This window comes from Cornus florida, unplaced genomic scaffold, assembly GCF_030987335.1.
Source record: "Cornus florida cultivar Cherokee Brave unplaced genomic scaffold, ASM3098733v1 CherokeeBrave_3.0.0_Hap2_Chr02, whole genome shotgun sequence".
Lineage (NCBI taxonomy): Eukaryota > Viridiplantae > Streptophyta > Magnoliopsida > Cornales > Cornaceae > Cornus > Cornus florida.
The window spans coordinates 23,508,340-23,533,854 of record NW_026775572.1 but is presented as its reverse complement, the minus strand read 5'-3'; the positions used below and the strand labels follow the sequence as shown (position 1 = coordinate 23,533,854).

General features: G+C 34.7%; 2 protein-coding genes across 2 annotated transcripts; both read left to right on the top strand.

Annotated features, from left to right (window-relative positions):
- Window positions 1–2,063: 2,063 nt before the first annotated feature.
- On the top strand, window positions 2,064–8,649 carry LOC132294279 (probable protein phosphatase 2C 10). The gene is made up of 6 exons (XM_059792076.1): window positions 2,064–2,420; window positions 2,555–2,662; window positions 3,384–3,623; window positions 3,706–3,982; window positions 7,761–7,915; window positions 8,014–8,649. The coding sequence occupies exons 2-6, from the start codon at window positions 2,633–2,635 to the stop codon at window positions 8,152–8,154; spliced, it is 843 nt and encodes a 280-aa protein (XP_059648059.1). The 5' UTR covers window positions 2,064–2,420; window positions 2,555–2,632; the 3' UTR covers window positions 8,155–8,649.
- A 1,474-nt stretch (window positions 8,650–10,123) lies between these two features.
- LOC132294278 (outer envelope protein 64, mitochondrial) lies at window positions 10,124–25,423 on the top strand. The gene is made up of 13 exons (XM_059792075.1): window positions 10,124–10,538; window positions 10,667–10,819; window positions 11,085–11,209; window positions 13,431–13,556; window positions 14,005–14,187; window positions 14,367–14,511; window positions 16,084–16,252; window positions 18,933–19,067; window positions 19,204–19,404; window positions 19,834–19,961; window positions 20,058–20,109; window positions 23,926–23,995; window positions 25,041–25,423. Exons 1-13 carry the CDS (start codon window positions 10,291–10,293, stop codon window positions 25,121–25,123), a joined length of 1,818 nt encoding a protein of 605 aa, XP_059648058.1. The 5' UTR covers window positions 10,124–10,290; the 3' UTR covers window positions 25,124–25,423.
- The last annotated feature ends 92 nt before the right edge of the window (window positions 25,424–25,515 follow it).

The window sequence follows — 25,515 nt, the reverse complement described above, 5'->3', positions numbered from 1 at the left end:
TGTATAATAGGTGTTTAACTCTATGAATCTCCTCAAACCTTAGTCACATCTGCAAGAGCATAAAACAATTAATTAGTTACTGATGAAACAAAGCTACAAATTCATATTCCAATTACATATCTCGTTTTAATAAGAATCAATAATCAAGTGATGAAATTATTGGAATAAAAAATTAAAGAAAACAAAAGAAAATAAATGAATTCAAAGATACTAATGAAACAAAGCAAACAGAAGGAATTTTAAAAAGAAGAAAAAAAGTCAGATATGAAATTATTGGATTTTTTTTTTTTTTTGAAAGAAAGCAAAATAAAGAACTTCAACATTTAACCAGAAAATCACAACACATTTAAATCAAAATAAGATAAGAGAATAAACTTTGTGAACTCACCGGAAATGGTATAGATCCGGACGATGAATGTGTCGTTGTTGCGGCCTAAGGTGAACTCAGGTCAACAAATGATGAAGACACTGATAGTGTTGTGGAGAAGGAGACGGCAGAGAAGATCAGAAGAAGAGAGGTGAGAAGATCAGAAAAAGAAGGAGACGATAAAGAAGATGAGCTTTTTTCTTTGGTCTTCTTTGGTTCTTTGGCTAGGTTAGGATTTGATTGAATGAAGAAAGAGTAAAGTTAGTCTCGTGAGGTGGTCCCAACAGTAATGCTATATATATTTATATATATAGGATTGTATAATTGTATATTAATAATTGGCCACGGATCGGATTCATGAATCGGATCGGATTTTTAAGAGCTTGATCCGTGATCCGATCCGTGAACCACGGATTCAAATTTTTTGCATCCGCCACCAATCCGTGGGTCTATCAATTTGATCCGATCTGTACGTATTAATGGATTCGCGGATTTTTTGCCCACCCTTAAACAAAACTCTCTCCTCTTTTGTCTCGGCCCATAAAAAATGCATAATATTTTCACTAAAATTTGGCGTACTCTAAGTAAGAACTTTAAAACAACTCATACTAAAAGTAGGATAACTATAATCCCTTTTTTTAATTTTGATTTTATAATTATTTTTTTTGTAGTTATACCAATAAATAAAGTTCAAGAATAACTTTTATTAACTTTAAAAAAGAATAAAACTTATTTAAAGATATTTATAGCAATTCTTAACTGTCACATTATGTCGATTTTGTAATGGGTAAGGGATATTGCTGACTGTATCATTTTTTACTCAAAGTATTGTACCTCAATGAGTGTTTTCTTCCATGTAAGTAAAAAAAAAGAAAAGAAAAAGAAAAGCCTTTCCACTCCTTAATTCGAGCCCCAATCCTATCTTAAATGGAGGGTCCACGGAGCCAGTATAGGATGGGGCACGTCTCCTGAATTTTTTACTTTCCTTATTATATATATATTTTTCTATAATATATATATATATTTATAATATATATATATATATTTTTAAAAATGTGTAAAAATGTCTCTCTCAAATTTCTCATTTACTTGTTTACTCTGTATGTTTCCTTATATTCTATATATGTTTCCTTATACTCTATATATTTTATATTCTATATGTTTCCTTATACTCTCTATATATATATATATTTGAATTATTTCATTATATTATATATATATAATTTATTAATTTACCTCGTTCTAAAAATATCAATCTTTATATATATTCATCTATTTCTCTTTATGTATATACTCCATAAACACTAAATTAGCAATGTGACCCTGAACAAAAATTTTAGCTCCATGGATTGATTTATTTTTATTTTTCAGTCGGTAACAAGTAGCAAAAGTTTGTTCGCTCAATCTCTCCCAAAAATAAAAAATAAAAAACTTTTATTAATCAGCTACACGTGCTAGTTGCAACTTTGAGAAATCTTTTACTACTTGGGATTAAAAAATATTCTCTAGAATAAAGGAAAAGTATTTTAAAAAAAGAAAAAGAAAAAGAAAAAAAGTAACAAGGAATTAAAAAGTAAAGTAGGTTCCTCGGTTGAAAAAGTATAGGGCTGACTTGAAATATGGTCCCCCGACATATGACCAAATCAGTACTTCTCTTTATTAGATAACTGAGGGAAAAAAACTGAAACAGCTGTGACAAATCAACCAAACAATGCCTCTGACCAGGTTGTAAACAATGCTGAATAAATAAAGCAACAAAACCTACCAAAGTCAAATAAGGGAAAACCCAAATACCTCGACTTTTGACTGCCATTTCTAGGTTTGCTTTGCACAGCGATTCCAAGAACCCTTTCACCAACAATATCGAAACTACAAACTCCCTACAGCCTTCATCAGTCCCTTCTTCATATTTATACTACAAGTTCTCTTTCCCTATATATATATATATATATATATCTAAATTTTGTATTAGGGGTTAGTCAGCAGCAAATTCACTTCACATACCCTTTATTTTTTTTGTATTTTCTTGGAAGATTGGGTCTGGTGTAGATCGGTAAGTGAAAATCCGAAATACCCATCTGATAATTTCTTCTGTAAATCATTTTTTAAGCTAATTTGGAACATTTGGTTGTTTGTTATTGTCAGTATGTTGTTTTAATGATCAAAATTATTGGGTTGTTGATACAGGTTGTGGAATTGAAGCTTTTGGAAGAAGAGGTAGATGTTGAGTTGGTAGAGGAAGAAGCTGACTTGGGGCTTAAATTTATGGATAAATTCTGCTGCTTCGGCTCTCAGGTGAGGATATTATTTAGATTTTTAAACTGTTTATTTAACTTTGGTTTTATACACACACTTTTTAGTAGATTTTTTTTAGTATGTCTGTTTAGTAAAACTCTCTTAAAAAAACAGATGATGAGCTTGATTTCAAGGTGATATTTGGATTGGGTGTGCTACTAAAAAAAATGGATTTTTGCGGCTAGAATTAATGGGAAAGATTGTAAATTTGTGGGATTGTTTGGTTGCAGGAACTTCAATTAGGGTTTTAGTTGAATTACTATAAAAGGTTGAATTATGTATGTTTACACCTGTAAATTCAGCGATTTCTTTTTCGAGCATGCTTCATTGGTTTTGCACTCGTATCAAAAGCATTAGTTCTTAGAGGAGTTTGTTGGATTATTAACACGAGGAATATTCGTTGAGAGTGAATTTGTTTCTTGCCAAGATAAAAATATTGGGTGAGGTGAATTGTATGGTTGAACTCCTAAATGATATCAAGTTCAGTTATTGCTAATTTGCTATGTTGATTGATGATACAACATGCATGATATTTATAGCCGAATCTTATGGGTATTGTAATATCCTTTTACCCTTGTTGTGAAATTGAGCAAAAAAATTAGTGTGATTGGATTTTTATATACAATGTATATTCGCAGCTTTGATTTTGTAATCTGGTTTTAGTATTGGTTTTAGTATTATGTAATATTCATTTCAAATTAGAGTTCTTCTTTCACTTTAGCTTCCAGGGGGACGGTCTTCACATGGCTCTGGCAAAGGAAGAAGCCATCAGGGGCCTATCAAGTATGGTTTTAGTTTAGTGAAAGGGAAAGCAAATCACCCCATGGAGGATTATCATGTTGCTAAATTTGTTCAGCACCAAGGACGTGAGCTTGGACTTTTTGCTATTTTTGATGGGCATCTGGGAGATAGTGTACCTGCATATCTACAAAAACATTTGTTTCACAATATTCTGAAGGAGGTGGGTTGTTGGTTTGAATTCAAAATGCTGCCTTACACACATTAATTCAGAAGATTTACAATATGTTGATGAATTATTCCAGGAGGAGTTCTGGACTGATACCACTAGGTCCATTTCTAAAGCCTATGAAAGAACAGATCAAGCAATTCTTTCACACAATCCCGACTTGGGAAGGGGTGGCTCTACTGCGGTCACTGCAATCCTTATGAACGGTCGAAAGCTTTGGGTGGCCAATGTTGGAGATTCACGAGCAGTTCTTTCAAGGGGAGGACAAGCAATACAGATGAGTATTGATCATGAGCCCAACACCGAGCGGGACAGCATTGAAGACAAAGGTGGCTTTGTGTCAAATATGCCAGGTTTATGATACAACCTCTGGTTATTTCTTAGCAGGCTATTGTTGGAAAATTAGTTTTTTATTTGAGAATTCTATTTCTGAAATTAGCCTGCCTCTTCCTGTTATCATCTGCTCATCAACTTTGAAGTGGGGGAATAAATAGAAAATTCTTACCTCGAGGTTTTGGTTTTATGCTGAGTCTTTATTGACACAGCTTTTCAAACGATATATAGACAGAACCCACTATTTTTTGAGGATGGTGTGATTGCCATCTAGTTATCAACCTTTAGATACAGTATACCTGTGCACTTTCTGATGTAGAATTTGAGTTTGAAGACCACAGATCCCTATTGGAAGGCAAGGGTGATGGCGATGATATCCCTGTTTGAACTATATTTAAATATTGGTAGGATAAAAAACACTGGTTCTAATTTCACATGTCATAAAAAGTCTTCAGACACCAATATGAAAAAGAAATAAAAAATACCTCCAAGATTTACTGGGAGGACCATATAGTCCCAAGATAGAGTGACATAACCCACATAGAGGGTTCTACTAGGAGAGGTGGAAGAGCTAAGTTAACATGGATAGAGGTAGTAAGGAAGGATATGTTAACATGTGGGGGTTTGACTGAGGCCATGGCCTCGAATAGAGCAGAATGGAAAAGCGAGATTCATGTAAATAACCTCAAGTAGTTGGGAAAAGGCTTTGTTGAGTTCAGCACCAAATAGTCCCAAGATAACGTGGTGTGTTGTGATTGGCATGCAACAATTGCCATAGGAAGTATGCTAAGAAGCACGACGACAAGACATGGATACGGTGACATGACAAATCCTAAAAAATTAAAACACGAACACAGAGGGGACACAACGAATAATAAATATAATTATATATATGTGTGATAATATATTTTTCATCAAATTAAGAATAAAAAATTCTAGAGTTCTATCCAATCATGGAACGTTTTTTCAGCTCAAATGAGAAAGTTGTAAAGCCTTGATGTTATATAAAGGAAAATGTTGGTTAGTAAAAAAAAACAAATTGTTTAAAAACTGAAGAGGATGTTAAAATTGGTGAAAGAGAGTAGAAACAAAGTAATATGAAAATAAATGCATTTCCAGGAAGTTTAAGGTGGTAACATTTTTGCTATCATTCATCATTGGTTGCGTGATTACTATACGTGAAATCATGAATTTAATTTGAGACAATGCCAATTTGGAGTTGCCAAGTAATAGTAGTTAAATTAAAGTAATCTTAGTCAGTTAGATACAAGCATGGCCTAATTTTTCTGATAAATGATTTTGGGGTTGCCAAGTAATAGTAGTTCAAAAGGGAAATAAATTTTGGTAATGACCAACTTTTTGGGCTGCCGCATTGGTAAACTTTACTTAAATGGGACTATCCAAGCTGTATGAACTAATTATTGGTTGCTGGTTTGTTGAAGAAATCGAATGATATAAGGCTGTCAAACAAACTGGCATCCTGTTGTATCTGGTGGAGAATTATCAAAGTAATACTGTGAAATAGAGTGGAGGAAATGGTTGGAATGTGGCTTATATCTGGTACATCATAACATATTTTGTAGTGATTATTGCCGCATTTAATCTGAGTAGGATTAAGTTAGCTTAGCAGCTGGACTATTTTAAAATATTTTTCTTGCATTCTTCCATACTCTATACTTCAATCAAACAGAAGCAAACAACATGAAATAATGGCGCAACCTGAGTTAAATTTAGTGTTGTTTTTGTTCAAAAGAGGATCTCAGTGTTGTTTGAGCTTGAGTTGCTTAGGATTAAGTTGCCTGAAATAATAGATAATGATGGCAAGGATTCTTGAGTACTGTAGTAAAGACAATTAGAATATTTAGAAATTGAAATATATAAAATATATCCACATTTAAAACAAAATTTGAAAATGCAAAATTTAGCAACATTTTGAAGAATGAGAAGATAATGCCAGAAGTATTTATCTACCATTAAAATTTAAATATGCCCTTGGTCCTATACCTGCTGAAACTTCTTGTATTGAAAAATGTCAAACACGAATCACCAATCGAGACGCTCGGTTAACTTTTTTGGAGTCAAACTATCTTTGTGCAAAAATTTTCTTTTAGGCCAACTATTTTATATGGCGCAGAGTGTTAGGAGTTTAAAAAGAAGGAGCAATAACTAAGAAAACATGTTGCAGAAATGAGGATGTTAAGATGGATGATAGGAGTGACTAGAAAAGATAGGGTTACAAATCAAAATGAGTGAGAAATTAGGTGTGGCACGTATTAGCAATATGATTAGAGAATATAGACTTAGGTGGTATAAACATCACAGATTACCTATAGATGCACCGGTGCGAAGAGGAAGGATAATTTGCATAGAGGGTAGGAGGCAGATAGGGTGCCCGAGATTAACATGGGATGAAATTATTAGAAATGACTTTAAAAAGTTAAATATTAGAGGAGAGATGGCTTGTAATAGAAAAGAATGGAAAAAGAGAATTGATGTGGCGGACCCCATTCATTTGGGAGTAGGCAAGGATGACGACGACGATGGCGACAAAACTTTTCAAGAAAAAATATGTGGCCTTTATGTGGGATCGTGGGTGTACAACATATAAATTATGCAACGGATAAAATTTGGACTTGTTGACTTGTCAATATAGTCAATTCCTGGTTCTGTTGTGATTTGATTGGGACTCTATTAATTGGTGATCCTATGAGGAATTTTATCGAAATACTGATATTTTATGTAGAAATTTGCAATTACAACGAACCATCAGGTTTGTAGGCGTCAACCCAATCTGACCCGTTTGTGGGTGAGTATAAGGAGGCCAACCATACATAACGCATTTTGATAAATGGTTCAAAAACTTAGCCTTAACTCTTCAATATAGTGGGTTGGTTGCGGCAGATTTGTGGACCAAATAAAAATTGCCACCTTATTTGTGAAGCTTCCACATTGATCAAATTTGAACAATTGAGGAGCAAACTTTATTGAAAAAATGAATAAAGCAAGCATCAACTTAATTATTAAATCTACACTCATTATTTTGATAAAAATTCAAGTGAACATGGATTTTTTTAAGTTTGATTGGTTTCTATAGAGCATATGTGGTGTAAGAAATTGTAGGAGGAAAATGTTTTTTCTTATGTGTAATTACTAGTAGTGTTCAATAGGTTGCACCAGGTCAAGGGAACTCTATTTTTAACAATATTAAGCGTACTATTTGAAGTGTTTCGTGGCTTCTTTCTGAACTTTTAAGTGGTCCCTGCTAAAAACTTTTTGGCCAATGGGGTTGAACACAATAAGTGCTAAAAGATGTATTTTGCTCTTGAATTTGAGGCTATTAAACTGGTTCAGGATATTTATGTTCTCATTTCCTTATTTTGTAGGAATATATAATATATATTTTTTAAACAGTGTTTTGTAGGAAGATTTTAATTTATATTTAAGCCCATTTCTGGTTTTGATCTTCTTAATGTTTTATTTACTTTTCCATTTGAGAATCCCTAGACCTCCCTTTTTGCATCCTTGTTCTCTCCTACTAAATATCATTATTTTTTCTAGATGAAAAAATAAGCGGAATTCGTAGAGTCTTCTTATGTGACAAGTTGGTAGTTGAGCCTGACACTTGCTCGTTTTGGAAGATAACTTCAATTAAGAGCACTTTTTATTTATTTATTATTATCATTTAAATAAAAAAACTATATATTGCGGTTTAGGAGCTCCCATTCAGTGGTTTTTCATGTCTTACGTTTTTAATATGCTATGAATAGTCATAAAACCCTTGGTTGCATCTTATATCAGGTGATGTTGCAAGAGTGAATGGCCAACTGGCTGTTTCTCGTGCTTTTGGTGACAAGAACCTGAAATCACACTTGCGCTCTGATCCTGATGTAAGAGCTGATGATATTGATGCGGATACGGATCTTCTCATCCTTGCGAGCGACGGTTTATGGAAGGTGAACAATTTCCCCACTCTCTGTCTTCAATGATCATCTTCCTGTATGGATACTGGACATACCATTTCCTTTTGTTATTCTGCTTGCAATTAATCCAGGTCATGTCTAATCAAGAGGCAGTAGACATCGCAAAGAAGATTAAGAACCCGCTGAGAGCAGCCAAGCAATTAGCAGCTGAAGCATTGAATAGGGAGAGTAAAGATGACATCTCTTGCGTCGTTGTTCGCTTCAAGGTGTAGAAACAAGAGTTAATCCCAGCATGCAGGATTTGTATATTAGGGAGGTTTCTGGTGCATGGGATGCATTTCTATACACCAACGCAAGTTTTTATAATCTCGTGGACTCCAACATTAGCTTGGAAGTTACTCTGGGGCAGGTTATATATCCCTTCCCATCCTGTAACGTTTGTTTTGCTTCACTCAGGTTGTTCGGTTTGTTATTTGCTTGATTTCTACTGTGTAGATTTATACCATTAGTCTCTCTGTAATTTGCATGGTGACTTCAAAACTGCACTCTTGGCAAACTTACTTTGGTGGTACAGTACAAAATCTTCGTTTGGCTTCTCAGCTGGTTGATCGAACATGCTTTGAGCTTCTGTGGTTAAGGCATTGAGTCATGAAGAACCCATCCATAATCTATGTGGAGTTTTGAGTTATTAGGTTGCATTTTCTTTCCCAATGTAAAACTCTAATTCTTGAATCCGTCAAAATTTTATTTTATTTTATTTTTGTCGACGATGGTAGTGTCAGGCACCTATAATCCACCACCTAGCACACGAGTCCCTCTTCCATTTTTTCCCCCTCTTCTCGACTAGTTTAATAATCTGACGCGAAATTGGCAAATTTTGATACCTTAAGGGAAGGTCTTGTAATATACCATTTACTAGGAGTGAGATAATGGAAAATGCTCTTTGCAATTTTGCATGTTTTGAATAGAAAATATCAGTTTTATAAATGAAAATTTCTGGTGCAAGCTTCCAGAGGATTTGTGTTTGTGCTTTCATTGAAGTGAGATAACCTTAGAAATTGCAAACGAGTGGGATTAACGTTGAGAAATTGGATTGTACAATATATGAGATTCCAAAATTCATTTTATATTTAAAGTGGGATTGACTTATAATCATAGCTTTTGCCTTTACAAAAGGAGAGCCACAGGCACGCTTATTATTTAGTGGGCACCATATGAGACATGGCTCACACCCCTGTGCGAGGCTCGGAGACTTTAACACTTGACCATTCATTTAAATGGAGAGATCGTAACTCTCAAGTAATGCATTTTCATTGGGTGGAGTGGTACTAATTTATCCTTAAATATTTGTGAAAAATATATCACTCTTAAAATTAAAGTTGTGATACTTGCACCAATACAAGTGGAGGACCCTACTTCTTTATTTGCTGTATAAATAGATTGATTAAAAAAAAGTAGGTTTGACAATTTACTCCAACAAATCTGTGCAAGAATTATTTTTCTAAAAATTATGTTGATTTATCAAAAATCTAGTAAATACCATAATAAGGGAAAAAAAAGTGATGATAAAGGTTGTATCAATGGTGGTGTTTGGGGATGCAAAAAAATGGAAACGTGGAGATGGGGATTAAATTTGTCCTGTATGATAATATTGGCACATCTATTAATTACCCTTTTAAGTTTTAACTTATCTTTGATAAGTTTTATTTATTTATTTATTTTTGAATTTTAAGGTTTGTTTGATTTTTAAAAGGAAAAAGTTTTGTTCCAAAGGTATAATCAATTGTGTGAATTTTGGACAAAATTTTTAATATCAACCTAGTGTTCATGTTACTTTGAGCGTGATTAAAATCATGTGGGAACATTTATTTAAAACTTTTAATTTCTTATTGACATAAGTTGACATTGAAAAAATTACAAATGGTTTAAAAAATTCAAAGAACTTACCCCCAAAAAAAATAAAAAAAATCAAAGAACTCTTAAAATTTAAAATCAGTTTCTCTCTATCCATTATTCTGAGATCACGAATAGTAAGATATTGTTTGAAAATAAAAATAAAAATTAAGTGTTAGAAATTGTCACAAAATAGAAAACTAGGAGTCACTCATATGACCACTTCAAAGAGTTAGAGAAAGTATTTTACTAGTTATTTATTTATTTATATTTATATTTTTTATATACTGTACTTAATTGTTCAACCAAAATACGGAGTAGAAAATTACAGTTGTCTCGCGTCACTTCGACGCGCACGCTTTTACATTTCGAGTACTCTCCCACTGATCAAATGCGCAATAAACCCCCCTCTCTTTCTCTCTAAAACCCTTGCAAAACCCTATTCACTCTCCTTTCCGTCTGCTTAGAGAAGATCCACAAATCAATCAAAGATCGTCGTGGATCGCCTGGTTATCATGTCGAAACAGCTGATGATCGGAAAGATCAATTTCTCAAACCCAAAGGTCTTGATCGTGATCGGAATCGGCGTCGCCGGAATCGTGATTCTCGCCGAGACTCAACGACGAAGACGAAGAGCGAGAAATGTAATAAGAGAAGATTTCGGTGCTTTCGTCGAACGCTTCGAGCTCTCTCCCTTTCCTCAGCCGCCCCCTCCTGCGGCTCGACAACCTCTCTCTGGCCTAACATTTGCCATCAAAGACAAGTTCGTGTTACCTAATTTCGTTTCCTATTCATGTATACACTTACTATGTGTATGTATTTGTTGGAATATATTATGTCATTGTTCTATTTATTGGGTTTGATTTTTTGTTTTTTTTTTTGTTTTTGTAGTTTTGATGTGAAGGGTTATGTGACTGGGTTTGGGAATCCGGACTGGAATAGGACGCATGAGGCTGCTGGGAAGACTGCGGTGGTGGTGACGGTTCTGTTGAAGAATGGGGCTACCTGTGTTGGCAAAACTGTCATGGATGAATTCGCTTTTGGGTGTGTTCCTTTCTCCCTCTATGCACACACACACACGCCTACATTGCGCATACATATACATTCTTGTTTATCTCATTTCTAGTATGCTTTTTTTTTTTTTGGTTCATTAAGGAAGAAATATTTGGGTGAGGGGTCAAAGCATCATATTTTGCTCCCAAACTTTCTCACTTTGAGTGAAGAATTCTTTTTTTTTTTTTTTTGATGAAATCGTGAATACTAGTTCATTTGATTGAAAACATGCCTCTAATTTTCATGAATACTTCAGGATAACTGGAGAGAATACACATTATGGTACTCCAACCAACCCACAAATGCCATCCCATATTCCTGGGGGATCATCCAGTGGTTCGGCCGTGGCTGTTGCATCTGAACTTGTTGACTTTGCTCTTGGTATGTGTCTTTCTTTTCGGGTGCAAGTGTTTTGAATTGCAAGGGCTAAATCCTCTTAACTGTTCATGATTGGTTTCGTACACTTTGGATTTTGGTCCTATTTATCGCGAGGTCTGTAAGTTTTTCTTTAGTAGGAATTTTTTGGTTACGTTGTCTTAATTGCACATGTCAAGCTGATGCTCTCCCCATTGTTATCTATTGTGCCCTAAAGGTATGACTGCATAATTCCGTCAACATCCTCTCTCACACACTTATTCTAAGGGTGGGGTTTAAATGCCTAAATAGAACACAGTTTTCTTGCATACAAGGCTCTCGGGTTGAAATTTTGATCGGGCCTTCAACACGGCCTTGATACAATTGCATGGAAACAAACACTTTTTGATGTCGTAGTTGGCTTGAACTCTTCCAAGTGTCGGAAACATTGGTCCTTTTTGTGTCCGTTTTCTAAAAATGGTTTTTAGAAATAGTGAAAACATGGCAGTTTATCAGAGAGCAAAAGTCAGTTCTCTGAAATTTTATTAATGGGTCCATTTGAATGATTTGTAAAGTTAAATTTTGGATTAATTATTGGAGTTAGAATTGCTAAGTAATAGATGAAAATTCAAGCATTTTTCTCTTCCATTGCGAGGCCTATGTTACTGTATATATAATTTTGATTATCTAAGCATCCTTGAAACTTGTTTTTACGTTGGTTGGTGGAAATCATCTAGCATGTGAAATTGTGAATTCTAATGGACCAATTGCTATGGAACTTTTAAGGTATAACAATAGAATGTGATTTTTTTTACCCTCTTTTTTTTAACGGCTTCTTCATGTGGAGATAAAGTACTCCATCTAGACTGTAATTTTTTTTGCCTGGCTAGTTTTATGGGGAGGGTTATCGACCATTCATACCTTAGGATTTCTAGTGATGTGGATCCTAAAGCTACCAATACAAAATTTTCATCCCATATGTGGAGGATGGTTTCCATGTGCGTTTTGGCAGCCTTCTTCTATTCAACTGCTAGTAAACCTATCTTGCTGAACCCAAAGCAGAATCTCTTATTGAGTTGGAATCAATTGAATTTTTTGTATTTTTTATTAAGCCAACAAATCCTCTATTGTTCATATCCTATATAAGAGACAAAGGAGACATATCTTCAATGTCGAGGTTGTTTATTTATTTATTTATTATAATTATAAATTTTTTTTTATTTTTTAAATACTAGATGGTGGTGTAAGATTAATAAAGGTAAATCCTGGAAATATGGTAGCAGGGATCTTACAGGTTAATCCAGTTGTTAGTAGTGGTATCTCCTAAACTACTAGAGGAGGATGTACAGGGTTCAGATCTTTGTTGAGATATGGGTTGCCGTATTATTTATGAAAAAGAAGGGAATAAACACTGAGCGTGGCCATTGTTTAGTTAATTATGTAGCCAATTTGGGATGATGTGCTAATGTGTTTGGCTGGACTTGATGACATCTAGTATGGGACCATGTTAGAATGGGATGTGATAGTTTGTTGACTCTGTTTTTATATTGGATATGTCAAACATTGAGAAAGGTTAACACTTTAGCTGATGCTCTGGCAAATAAGGGCTGGATATTACTTCAGGAATTTACTATATGTAGCTTCCTTTGCTTCTGCTTGATAGCGTACTGGTATTAATATGGTGGGGATGGCTTTGCCATGTCAGTTTCCCTTGCTTTTGAAAATTAAAGGCTGCGATTTAAAGGCAAATAATAATACGCAACAGCTGAAAATTGATTTAAGATTTAGGTTAACATTTTAAAAATTGTCCTAATTACTGCGTTGTTACGAGACAATCCGGAAACCTACCTTTTGGGTACTCTTGGAAATTTAGCTGGTTCATAAGAGGGAAAAGAAAGAGAGCCAGAAGAAAGTAGCAGACTTTGATGAAGTATGAACCTATGTGGTTTAAATTGGGGCTTTGATTCCTCATCGAAGACCATCAATATCAAATGATTTGAGTACAATATTGAGGTATTATCATTGAGATTTTGAAAGGGATGATAATAACTCTCCTCAAATGGTATTTACTCTTTCAACTGGCAAAATATGTGGGCAGAAAAATAGTGTTAAAATTAGAATCGTGTTACTTTCATAGCCTTGTAAAGGCTCTAGTTCTTTCTTATTAAAATATGAAACATCTCAATATTTTTAGGTATTTTTACTTTTGATTATGTATTGCAATTGTTTATCTTTGATAATTTTGCAGGTACTGATACAACTGGATGTGTTAGGACCCCGGCGTCATTTTGTGGAGTTCTTGGATTCCGACCGTCTCATGGCCTTGTATCTACAATTGGAGTTCTGTCAAATTCACAAAGTTTAGATACTGTTGGTATGCAATATGATGCTGCACTATATTTCTACAAGAAACCCCTTTTTTTTTCCTTTCCCAATTGAGTCTCTTAAGAGAAATCCTGCAGCTGTAGGTTCCCTATATGCTGTAAATTATAATTGTGCGCATCCACATGCCAAAGTCCTAGTTCCCTAATGATGATATAGAATGCATGTGTTAATAACTTTACAGTTGGATTTTACTGGTGAGACTGAAGTTGAAGTATATATGAACTGAGCTAGCTAACTTCATATCATATCTTGAAGTATGGCTGCTTCAAATAATAGATATATTTATTATTGGTTAAATGTCTTACTAGTGCCTGAAATGTTTGCGACTTCCTATTATCTGCTTGTTTTATGTTATTTTTTTTATGATATTTTGTATATAAAAATTGTTTGATTAATGTATTTATGATATTTCCTACATGATAATGGCAATATTTCAGGATGGTTTGCCCGTGATCCATCTATTTTGCATCGTGTTGGACACATTCTGCTTCAATTGAACTCGGTGGAACCTAGAAGGACGAGACGCTTCGTTGTAGCTGATGATCTCTTCCAGTTGTCTAAGGTTCCCAAGCAGAAGACTGTACATGTTATTAGCAGAGTAGCTGAAACTTTATCTGGCTGTAAGTTGCAGATCTACGTTATTCTCTGTCACGGTTCATTCTTCAGTTGCATGTTTTCTTCTTAATGATTTGTTTCTATGGTCTTAGTTTGTCCTAATGTGATCACTGTGTTTTGGCCAGGAAAAAAACGATCGCAATATTGTTGAAATTTATCTTTTTTTGTTTCATTCATTCTGCAGACCAGCCACCGAAGTATATGAATTTTGCTCAGTATATTGCTTCAAATGTGCCCAGCCTAAAAAGCTTCCGTGAACAATCAACTAATCTGCAAACTGCAGTATCTACTTTAAAAGCTCTCTCTTCTGTGATGTTCTTACTACAGAGGTATTTTACAATGATCTATTGTTAACTTCATTCATGGGATTTCAAAATGGTAGAACTGATTTATTAAAAAGTCGGAAATTAGGTATTTTGAAATTTTAAAATGATACATTTTCCAATGATTTGTTAAAGGTAGAAATAAGATCTTTGAGAGGGAGAGGGCTTGTTTTTGCACTTTGATCTTATATCCACGGGGATAGTTTATTAAAAACATCAGCTCAAATTCCAGTTACTTCTAGGAGTTCTGAGGTTTTTGTCTTGGTGAACTTAATGCAAACATGAACTACGATTGGGGCCATTGTGTTTCATCACCATGATAGTTTCCTAGGTGCAATGAAACCGTAAATTTAATCTTTGGGCAGGGGCCATAATAAGGTGAGTGACGACAAGTAATTGTATGTGTGACGATGGTAACATGGCTATTGTTAAATTTTAGGTTTTGTTGAATCATAGTTGTTGTCAATTTTTTTCTTTTTATTGGTAGAATAATGACTCAGCAAGACATGCTTATTAATACGTACTTACTAGATTATGATCAATACTTCTTGGAAGCTTATTATTATGTCATGGACAAATCTTGTGTGTAACATGACTTCATTTTAGCATGGAACTCTAATTATGAAGAAAAGCAAATTAAAGGTTTGGCTAAAATTTAGTATTAAAAAGTTTGAAAATAAAGATAAAGATTATGTCATGGGAAAAGGTTCTATTAAATAAGTAGGCATGGGAGTAGTGGTCAACACAACTATGTTTATGTATACACATACCACTACATAATAAACAAACATGCCTGTACATACATAGACAAACATTCCTGTACATACATAGGCATACGTGCATGGCCAAAAATGAGTACCTATTGATATATTATAATTACATATCACAGAGTATGGTTTGTTATATATACTATAATCCATTCTATAGAAAATATATATATTTTTTCCGTGTTCATGCTCCACTTTTTCAAGATTTACTAGAAGCATATAACATATATTAAGGGAAATCAACTAAGGCAACTCGTTGGTGATAGGGAGTATGTTATCAACTTGCTTTGCAGCTGAAAAAAAAAATCCGACCAACCCACACTCACAAACAGAGCTATGCATTTTATATACTTTAGTGGATTGTACTTCCTTTTTTATTATCATTCTGAATTATGTTTCAAGTGTTTCATTGTCCTTTTTTTTTTCCCCCTTTCTTTCTTTCTTTCTTTCTTTTCTTTCCCCTTTTTAGAGTAATTACCTTCTCAAATGTAGATTACCTTTTTTGGTTTTCCTTGACCCTACCTTCTTGCACAGAAAGTTCACCCATAAGGCTTAAACTGAACTCAGAGCCTAGATAAGAAGCATGTAATTCACTTGTTTGTGAGCCTCTTTCAGTTTTTATGTCCTTTAAAGTACAATTCAGTAATATGCTTCTGATAGTCTAAAGTTAAAAAATTTGAACTTATGGTTCCATACGTTGACATTTTAACTTTAAATTGTCCCCCCCCCCCCCCCCCCCCAACAGATAAAGCTTTCCATTTAGACCTTGGCTTCACTCTGATAAACATCTATGTCATTAACTACCTTACAGGTATGAATTCAAAACAAGCCATGAAGAATGGGTTAAATCAATCGAACCCAGGTTAGGACCTGATGTCTATGATCGTGTTCGTGCTGCATTCACTACTGCGTATGAGAACATTAAAACTTTATATAAAGTTAGAAACGAAATGCGAGCAGCGCTTCATAGTCTTCTGAAGGTGACCTTAACTTTTCATTTACTACTTGTCATAAGTAAGAATGCTGAACTCTAATTATATTAGAGTTCGTTGGGTAAGTAATTTTATAGTTTTTGTTGTAATAGTACCTTAAGTGATTATGACTTAAAGTTTTGGTAGAGAAATACATGTTTTAGAGCTGGGAAGGATATGTCCATATTTGATGCAGCTGAGGTCTTTAATTGATCAAGCATTTTATGTTTATTAGAGCAAAAAATTATTTTTAAGACTACAGCTAATAGGTGCAGATCAATATTTTCTAAAAGGTTTATTAACCAGCAAAAAAGGTGTGTATAAAAGGCTTAAATGTCTCATATTACCCCAATAGTGGTAAACTCCATATAATTTGAAAAAGGAACTCCACATATTAGGACAATTTCACGGAAGTTATGCCTTGCCACATAAATCATTTAGAATCCATGTTGCCAGACGGTGAAAACCAAGAAAAACCTGTACATAGTGGTGGGACAGAAGAATATGAAATGGAGGTAGATTTTGGTTCGAGAATGGTAAATGGCTATCATTGAAATGTTCAAAGTTTGGGTCATGTAGAAAGTGTCCAAAAACATATATGAGAGGTCTTATTTTTTTGGTATGAAAGTAGGCAACTTTGTTTTAAAGCATAATTCACCATGTTACAGCATATGATATAAGTAAAATATCCTGTTTACCCAGGTTTTTGACTTTTGTCCCTGTTAATTGGTATACAAGCTGCTGGTCACATTGCTGATTGATCTCTTTTGTGAGCTGGATTAAACTGTCCAAACAATTTGCTGACGTTTTTGGTGTTGCTTCATTTGGTTGACCAATAACCACTAATATCAACCAACCACCCCCCCCAAACACACAATTTTATTGGCTCATATTCCTATCTTTAATAAACATAGCGTTTGAACTACTTATTTTATCCTTTATAATTCTAAAGCCACATGTGCTGTTCTGATGACAAATTTAACTTAATAATCATGCTTTTGTTTTTCCCTTATTTCTTTTGTTTGGACCTGAAAGAATTCATATTAATAAATGCTGTATCTGTAAAGTTCTCTTAGCCAATAGTTGTGAACTTGATTAGTACCTCCAACCACCCCCTAAGGAGGAGGTGAAAGGTTGAAGTCCTGGCGTGGACGGGGATGCATGTTGGACTCATCAAAGAAAAGAAGAGTTCTTTCATCATTTCCATTACATGTTAGGACTCTTTTAAAGTAACCATCAGATATTATGTTCCCTGGTACATTTTTTTGAGTAATTGAGTTCTCAAGGAAAATTTTGAAGTTGAACTATTCAATTAAGACATATTTATAGCCTTTTTGACTTAGAAGGGCTTGTTTCCTATGGTTGGGAAAGATTTATTAGGTTATTTTCATTAGAAAAGAATAATGGCCAAGGGGAAAATCTAATGATGGGCCAACTTTAACAAATGAAACAAAATGTGTAAATACTTGATTTGCAGATTTTTCTATATATGGTGAATTCTGAATACCTTATGGTCCTTACCAAGAGTTTGAAAATCCAATTCTAATGGAAAAGGGGATTTCAAATATTATGGGGTTTGGAGTTGTGCATTATTCTGTGTAACAGTACTCTCAAAATTGTGACTGAATATTCTGGATAAATATGAACTTGCTGCCAGTGATATTGTTGAAGTCTAATGGCTGGATTGAATTTTAGCTATGGAATTGTTAGGGGGCTTGCTTGATTTATGGTGTTCTAGGGTTGAATGGATAAATAGGATGGGTTGAATTTTGAAGATAAACCAGCTACTGTCCTACTAGTGGTGCAGTAGGGCAGTCAGTTACTGAAATTTATGATCTGAAGTTCCTTTAATTCCTTAATTCATATAAGGGTAAACTACAATGACCTCCCCTAAGGTTTGACCTAATTGCAAATAAACCTGAGGTTTGCATATTTTTTGCAATGTGTCCCCCTGAGGTTTGCCCCATTTTGCAAAGACCTCCTCTCTGTACAAAAAATAATATTTCTTGTCAGAAAATTAATTTGAAGTGACCAAAATGCCCATTGACTAAATAGAAAAGACTCTAATATCCTTACAGGTCTTCAAATTAAAAAATATTTATATTTCAACGGACAAAAATACCCTTCTCTATATATATATTACATATGTATATATGCTGATGGGTGGTGGTGATGGTTGGTGGCGGTGGAGAGGAGAGAGGAATAGTGGGAAAAAAATTATTGGATATAAATTAATGGGTAAAAGAGTCATTTTATATTTTTAGATATTTTGTTCATTTTAATAATAAAATAATGAGGGTATATGAGTAAATTCATAGCAAAATCTGACATAGGGGTGTCTTTGTAAAAAAATGGCAAACCTCAAGTTTATTTTCAATTAGACCAAACCTCAGGGGAGGTCGTTGTAGTTTGCCCGTCATATAATGCATACCCCTTGAGGAGTTTAGATTTGTGGCATTTGGTCCACATAACAAGCCAAGTTGACATAGTCCCTCGGAAATTGCATGAAGAAAAGTTGATCTTTGTGGCCTTCAATTGGTCATTTTGATCCCTCAGTTCTATAGTGTGTTTTGCTCTATCTTATTGCAATTATCACTTTTTATGTAACTTTAGTCAACTTTGTTTATTTTACTTTTACCAATGTTTGGTTGTATCTTATGGTCCATTGTCCCTTCTCTCATTGTTATAGGATGATGGAATATTAGTAATTCCCACAGTTGCTGATCCTCCTTTAAAACTTAAGTCAAAGAGAGGTCTGTCTGCTGAGTTCCATGACAGAGCATTTGGTCTATTGAGCATTGCTAGTATGTCAGGCTGCTGTCAGGTAATTAATATTGTCTGGCTTCGGCTTTCATTTATTTTGGTTTCTTTAGCCTGGTTTGCTATATATATATATATCTATATAATATAATAGCCCACCACTTTTTATTGACATCTTATTATTTGACTTGTCATTACAGGTTACCATTCCCCTAGGCAAGCATAATGATTGTCCAATCTCTGTTTCTTTTATTGCATTCCATCGAGGTGATAAATTTCTCCTTGATACCGTCTTGGATATGTATTCATCTCTTCAAGAGCAAGCTAGCCTTGTTTCTAGTTCATTACCATTGCCAGAAATTAATGGTGACATGGGTGCTTCTGAACTGTTAAAAGAAAAGGTTTATTCTTCAAGCCTTTTTGTGATTATGACCGCGTTAAAGATTAATGGCCTCATTTCATATATGTTTTTCTTATTCCATTTTAATCTTGTCAATATCTGATCAAATTCCTACATGTTACTGCTATCGTCTTGCTTGTATTGCATCTTGCAACTGCCTTATGTGTAAAGTAGTGTGTTCCTTTATACCTGATGATTAATGAGGCTTTCAGTCATGCTCGTGCACCTATCCAACTAATTTGTACACATCCTAAAATTCTCAGTAAATTTTTGTTGTCAGTCTTATTTTTTGGAAAATAGCAGGTTCGAGTTTTGTCTAACTTCTGTTGACACTAGGTTTCCAAAAACTCTTTCATGGTCACAGTTCTGTCATCAAATTTTACTAAAAGATGATATAAAATTTCTATTATCCTGACAAATATTGTTGCAGGGAAATGCTGCCTATAAAGGAAGAGAGTGGAATAAGGCTGTCAGTTACTACGGTGAAGCTATAAAGTTGAATGAGACAAACACAACTTACTACTGCAACCGGGCAGCTGCTTACTTAGAATTAGGATGGTATGATATTTAATCTGCTTTGTTTTTTGATGATCTTAATCCTTTGTTGCCTTGCATCCAATGGTTTGCTCTAAACCCTTATTTCATTCCTTGCAGCTTTCAAGAAGCTGAAAAGGACTGCGATAAAGCAATATCACTTGATAAGAAGGTCAGGGACCATGCTAGTATTCATTCACTACGCATATAATGCTTTATTCAAATTTTGCATCATTCTTATTGATTAATTTGCTTTCTTTTGGTCTAATTGTCTTTTCTAATGTGGATCTTATTGAGTGCTGATTTCAATAGTTTTCTTATTAGGAATTATAATCTGCACATACTTTTAAAAGAAGTGGAAAAGTTTATGCTAACAATTTCGGAAATAGTATACGTAGAAAAATATATGCTAATACTTCAGAAAATAATATATGTAATTTAAAATATCAATTTCCTTATTAAATGAAGTTTCAGTATGTCAGAAATGCGTTTTTCCATGTCTAACAAAAAAATCATCTGCTTCTCATATTCCGTGTAGGGATGGCAACCGGGCAGGTACGGGATGGGCTAGCCTAAGCTCTAACCTGCTCCGTGAAGGAAAAACCCTATCCCATCCCCGTCCTGAACCCTTGACAGTTCAAAGCTCAACCCCATGTGAGAGATATATGTTATATATACTTGATGGCAAAAGGGTATATGATGTATATACCCGCCCATAACCCTACTCGAGTTTGAAGTTTTTTTTTTTATTTTTAACCATACCCGCTCCTAACCCTATAAAAAATGTCCCATACCTGTTATAATTGGGGTTGGAAGGGGCGCAAACTTGTCAGGTTGGATTAAATTGTCTTCCCTAGTTCCGTGAATAGTAGGGATTGAGGAAATATTGAGAAAAGCACCAACAGGCCTGTGACCTAGCGGTACAAGGCTTCTACTTCCCAAAGGGAGGTCAGGGGTTCGAACCTCAGTGGAGGCAATGTGTGTGAGTCCCAACTAAGGAAAAAAAATATATATATATTGAGAAAAGCATTTCGGGAATCGGTCTTGGTCTTACTTGGATATAGCTTTGATAATACATCTATTGATTGCATTGGTGAAGTGTAGACAAGCTTACAATTTCCAAGGAGTTCTGCTTTCTGCTAAGAACTATCCATATTCCTTTAATAATCAAAGAATGTAATATTACTTCACTTGCATTAGGCTCTGTTTGTTTGGACGTAAAATAAAATGTTTTTTATTTTTATTTTTCGGTGTTTGACAACGGTTCATAAAATATTTTTTAGATCAGCTTTTGTGCACAATTAACTCTTTTTCTTCAGTGTTACCAACAGGGAATAATATCCACAATTAACTCTCTCTCTCTCTCTTTTTTTTTTTTTTTTTCAGTTTTCCTCACCAACAACAAATAGTACCCCATAAACCATCCCCATCTCTCCTCGTTTCTCTCTGTCTACGCTAAACCATCCCTCCCTCTCCTTCTCGTTACTTTCTATCTCCACTCTCTCTCTCTCTCTCTCTAACATGCTCTCGACCCAATTGTGTTCCTCGACCAACTCAAATTTGTGTCCCTCTTTCTCTCTCCTTTCTCCTATCTTTCTCTCTTCTCTCACTCAATGTATATAATATAGAGAGAGAAGATTGGGAGGACTGAAAACAATTAGTTGTTAGAAGGACATAGGGGTTCAATAAGAATATGGATGGTTAGATGACCTAAGGTAGCATTTGGAAAATGACTTACGGAAATTTTTTAGGTCAGTCATTTGGGAGTAAAATTATTTATATGGAAAATAATTTCCTAACCTTGGAGTCTTCCAAACACCGAAAAATGGGGAAAATGGTTTTCGAAAAATATTTTACGGTGAAACAAACGGAGACTTAATGTACGAAGGTAATAGAATCATAAGCTTCACGCAGATGTCGTACTGAAATCCGTGAAAGGTAATCAATGCAAGTTTTGCATCACAAAGAAGCAACTAAATATATAGTTGTTTTTTTTCCCTTCCTTCCTTCCTTCCTAGTTGGTACTCACACACACATGCCTCCACCAAGGTTCGAACCCCTTACTTCCTTTGGGAAGTAGGGGCCTGGTACCGCTAGACCACTGGCCCGTTAGTAAATTTATAGTTATTGATAAATGAGAATTTAATTAAGATCTTATGAACTTTTCTTTCACTTCTTTCTGGATAAGGTTTAGATCATAAGAACTTCTATTCATTGATTTGAGGACTTCATTTCTAAAGCTTTCATCGCGGTCATTGATACTCTAATATTTTCCTCTAAATGCAGTATAGATTAGAAAAAATTTCTGTTTTCTCTATTATGGTTGTCTGGGATTTTATTGCCTCTGACTTGCACCCAACAAAGTTTCTTGTATTCCCAGCAAAGCCTCTAAGGCTTCATTTGTTTGAGCATAAAACATTTTCTGAAAGACATTTTTTGTGTTTTCCTGTGTTTGGTAGTCCCAAATTCAAAGAAAATCTTTTACGAAGGAAAATAATTTCCCAAAATTAACCAAAGCAACTTACTAATTAATCCTCCGAAAATCATTTTCCGAGCCTATCAATTTCACTCTTGATCTCCTCAACAAAAGCATATGGCATCGAAAACGTCAATCAAGTATGTGGAAAAGTTACACAGTGACCAAAAAGCAGTCTAGAGAGAGAGAATTTAGAGAGACAAAGAGTGTCTAGAGAGAGAAAGAAATGAGCCATTTAATAAAGAGATAGTTTTTAGAGAGAAATAGAGGAGTCCTTTTACATGTGCGATAGTTACCGGAAACAAAACAACTGTTAAGAAAGAGCCAATAGGCCCAATAGCTATTATGGGGCGAGAGGTACGAGTCCAATCTCTTCCTTAACAACAACAATCATACAATTTCCTAATTTTGATTTCTTCAATGTAGAATATTTTCAAAACTTTTTCCAAACACCGGAAAATAAAAAATAAAGAAAACATTCTACATGAAAAAGTGTTACATAGAAAATATTTTACGCCCAAACAAATGGAGCCTAAGTGAAACAAATTTTGCCAGAAAAGGGGCAATTGGTCAAAAGACATTCTACTCTTTATTAGACATTGACATTGACTTTAACTGACTATTCATTTTTATATCAGCTGGTCAATTGTAAATCTTACTGAGGCTTGTCCAGACAAACAGGAAAATTAGTCGGAACTAGGGAGTTCATTTTAGTTTAGCTGAAGAAGATGGTGGATTTTTGAATGGACAGACTAAAACCTTTTTTTTTCTTTTTCCTAGTTGGTACTCACACACACGTCTCTTCTGAGACTTGAACCCCTAACCTCCCTTTGAGAGGTAAGAGGCCGATACCGCTAGGCCACTAGCTTGTTGGATTTATGAATGGACAGACTAAAACTCTCTCAGGCTTTCGAGCTGGCCTCCTCTGGCCGACCTCAACGGCTCGACATGGATTATTGGATTATACATGCTGCTGTCCATTTTTTTTCCCTTCCTGTGGAAACAGGGGATCACTTAATGCCATCAGCTGAAGATGCTACCTAATCATCTACCTTTGCTAGTTATCCTAGGTAATTGTTGGTCTATTCTGTAAGGTATTGAATTTCTCCATGACATTGGGTGATTCAGTTATTTTTTTAATTGTGGACGGAATTGTTTAATGTTGTAATTGCTCCGTAAGAATATTCAGTTCTACCGCAGCAATTTTGTAGGAGTCTGGAACTAAAATTATATTGAATGCAAGGACGAATACGTTCTGTACTGACATCAACACTAATGATGTTCTGTGTTTATATTGTTCTCTTTACTGCATAGACGATCTTTTGTGTATGTGTACACTGTACACGTATCTACTAATGGAAGCATGGCTTTCGACACATTTATATGGTTGAATAAGAATTATATATATATATTAGGCAATTATAGAAGATGAAATGTGTGCTTGCGTGTACACACTCATCTCCACTGAATATCTTAGTAATGGTGTGAAGAATGTTCTATTTCTGTGTGTAGAATGTGAAGGCATATCTAAGACGAGGTACGGCAAGAGAATCACTCCTCTTCTATAAAGAAGCTCTTCAAGGTGAGATTCTTGGTAGCACATATGTTTAGTGTGTCTTTAAAACTTTATTATATGTCTCCTATGTACAATTGGGTTCATCATCATCTCTTTTTAAATCCTATATGAGATCTGCGTGTATCCCCATCTACTTCCTTTGGAAGGTTCTTGATTCTAATAGAAGATACATGTCGCCTTTTTGCTTTTTTTGTTTTTCCATGTTGCTATTTTTTGCTAAATCATCAATATTTGTCCAGAAATTCTTTGTGACTCTTCTGCTAGGCACCTTTGTTGGAAGCTGGAATTTGGAAAATGACACTACTCCAGTAATCAAATAAAGATTTAGAATCACCAGGGGCTGTGTAGCCTACTGGTATCTCCTCACCTTCCAAAGTAGAAGGTCGAGGGTTCAAGTAATCAAATAAGGATTTAGAATCACCTAGGGCTGACACTATTGTGTGTCGTTTGCATTGATGGTTTTTGTAAAGATCTATCTGGAGTTTGAGTGGACATAGCATAGGGGCAACCTAAATTCCCTGGTTGCTTCAATTTGTGTGGAGCAGATGAGAATTTTCATGTCTGACACTTCGATTTCTAGTTAAGGGTTTGGAATTGAATCATTAAAGTATCCAAATCTTTTTCTTCCAGGCCCTGCAGTGAACAAAAGTGATTTTGTAGCACAGCAAAGGCAGTTTACTAAACGTATTATTATTTTTAAAGCAGTTCATCAACCGTCTTGAAAGATCACTGTGATGTCGAACTAAAGCATTAAAGCAATCAATGTCCAAAATTTTTCATCCAAACCCTGGATTAAACCGAAGTGAGTTTGTAACATACCATATATGATGAAACTAATTATGTCTTGAAATATCCATATGACGTTGGGAACTGGTTAAGTTCCACTAAATTGATAAGTGGTGTGATATCTAGTACTGTACAAGTTTGTGTTATATTCTCAAATTGTATTCCCAGCCAATGTGATGTAATTTGCCTACTCTTACATCAGGTTTTATATGACCTTGTATTTTTTTTAAGTCATGCCAACATATTTTTCTATTGTTATTTGCAGATTTTAAGCATGCTCTTGTTCTAGAACCACAAAATAAAGTTGCCAATTCCGCTGAGAAGAGACTAAGGAAACTGATTAGTTAATTCTCTCTCTCCAAAACATGTCCGTGTTATATGAGTTTTTGAAAGGAAAGTACCAAGGTACCACCTTGTTAATATTATGAAACTTTGAAGGGAAAGAAGGAAAAAGCAAACAAGAAGTGATAGATTGAAGGCTACTGCATTCCTATGTTTTTTCTTCAATTTTTGTTTACCCTTCTCGAAATTTTTTGTACATGTTTCTTTTGTGACGGTATGGTACTACTATGTAATTTATGCAATGTTTTGCAAATATTCTGTAACTGAACTTTAAATTATGCCAGCGGCTAATGGCACATTTCAGTCTTTTCTCTCTCTGGGCAAGTGGTGAGAGCACTCTGTAAAAGCTTTTATTGCCCTGTTACATATTTCCTATTATCATGGTCAGATCACTCCGA

What these genes read in the sequence shown, in the direction of transcription:
- LOC132294279 (XM_059792076.1), top strand. Translation starts at nt 2,633, where the DNA reads ATGGATAAATTCTGCTGCTTCGGCTCTCAG. An exon ending in TCTGCTGCTTCGGCTCTCAG is followed by an intron (nt 2,663 to 3,383) that starts GTGAGGATATTA and finishes CTTTCACTTTAG; the next exon opens with CTTCCAGGGGGACGGTCTTC. An exon ending in CGAGCGACGGTTTATGGAAG is followed by an intron (nt 7,916 to 8,013) that starts GTGAACAATTTC and finishes CAATTAATCCAG; the next exon opens with GTCATGTCTAATCAAGAGGC.
- LOC132294278 (XM_059792075.1), top strand. Translation starts at nt 10,291, where the DNA reads ATGTCGAAACAGCTGATGATCGGAAAGATCAATTTCTCAAACCCAAAG. An exon ending in CTGAACTGTTAAAAGAAAAG is followed by an intron (nt 19,405 to 19,833) that starts GTTTATTCTTCA and finishes ATATTGTTGCAG; the next exon opens with GGAAATGCTGCCTATAAAGG. An exon ending in CAATATCACTTGATAAGAAG is followed by an intron (nt 20,110 to 23,925) that starts GTCAGGGACCAT and finishes TTCTGTGTGTAG; the next exon opens with AATGTGAAGGCATATCTAAG.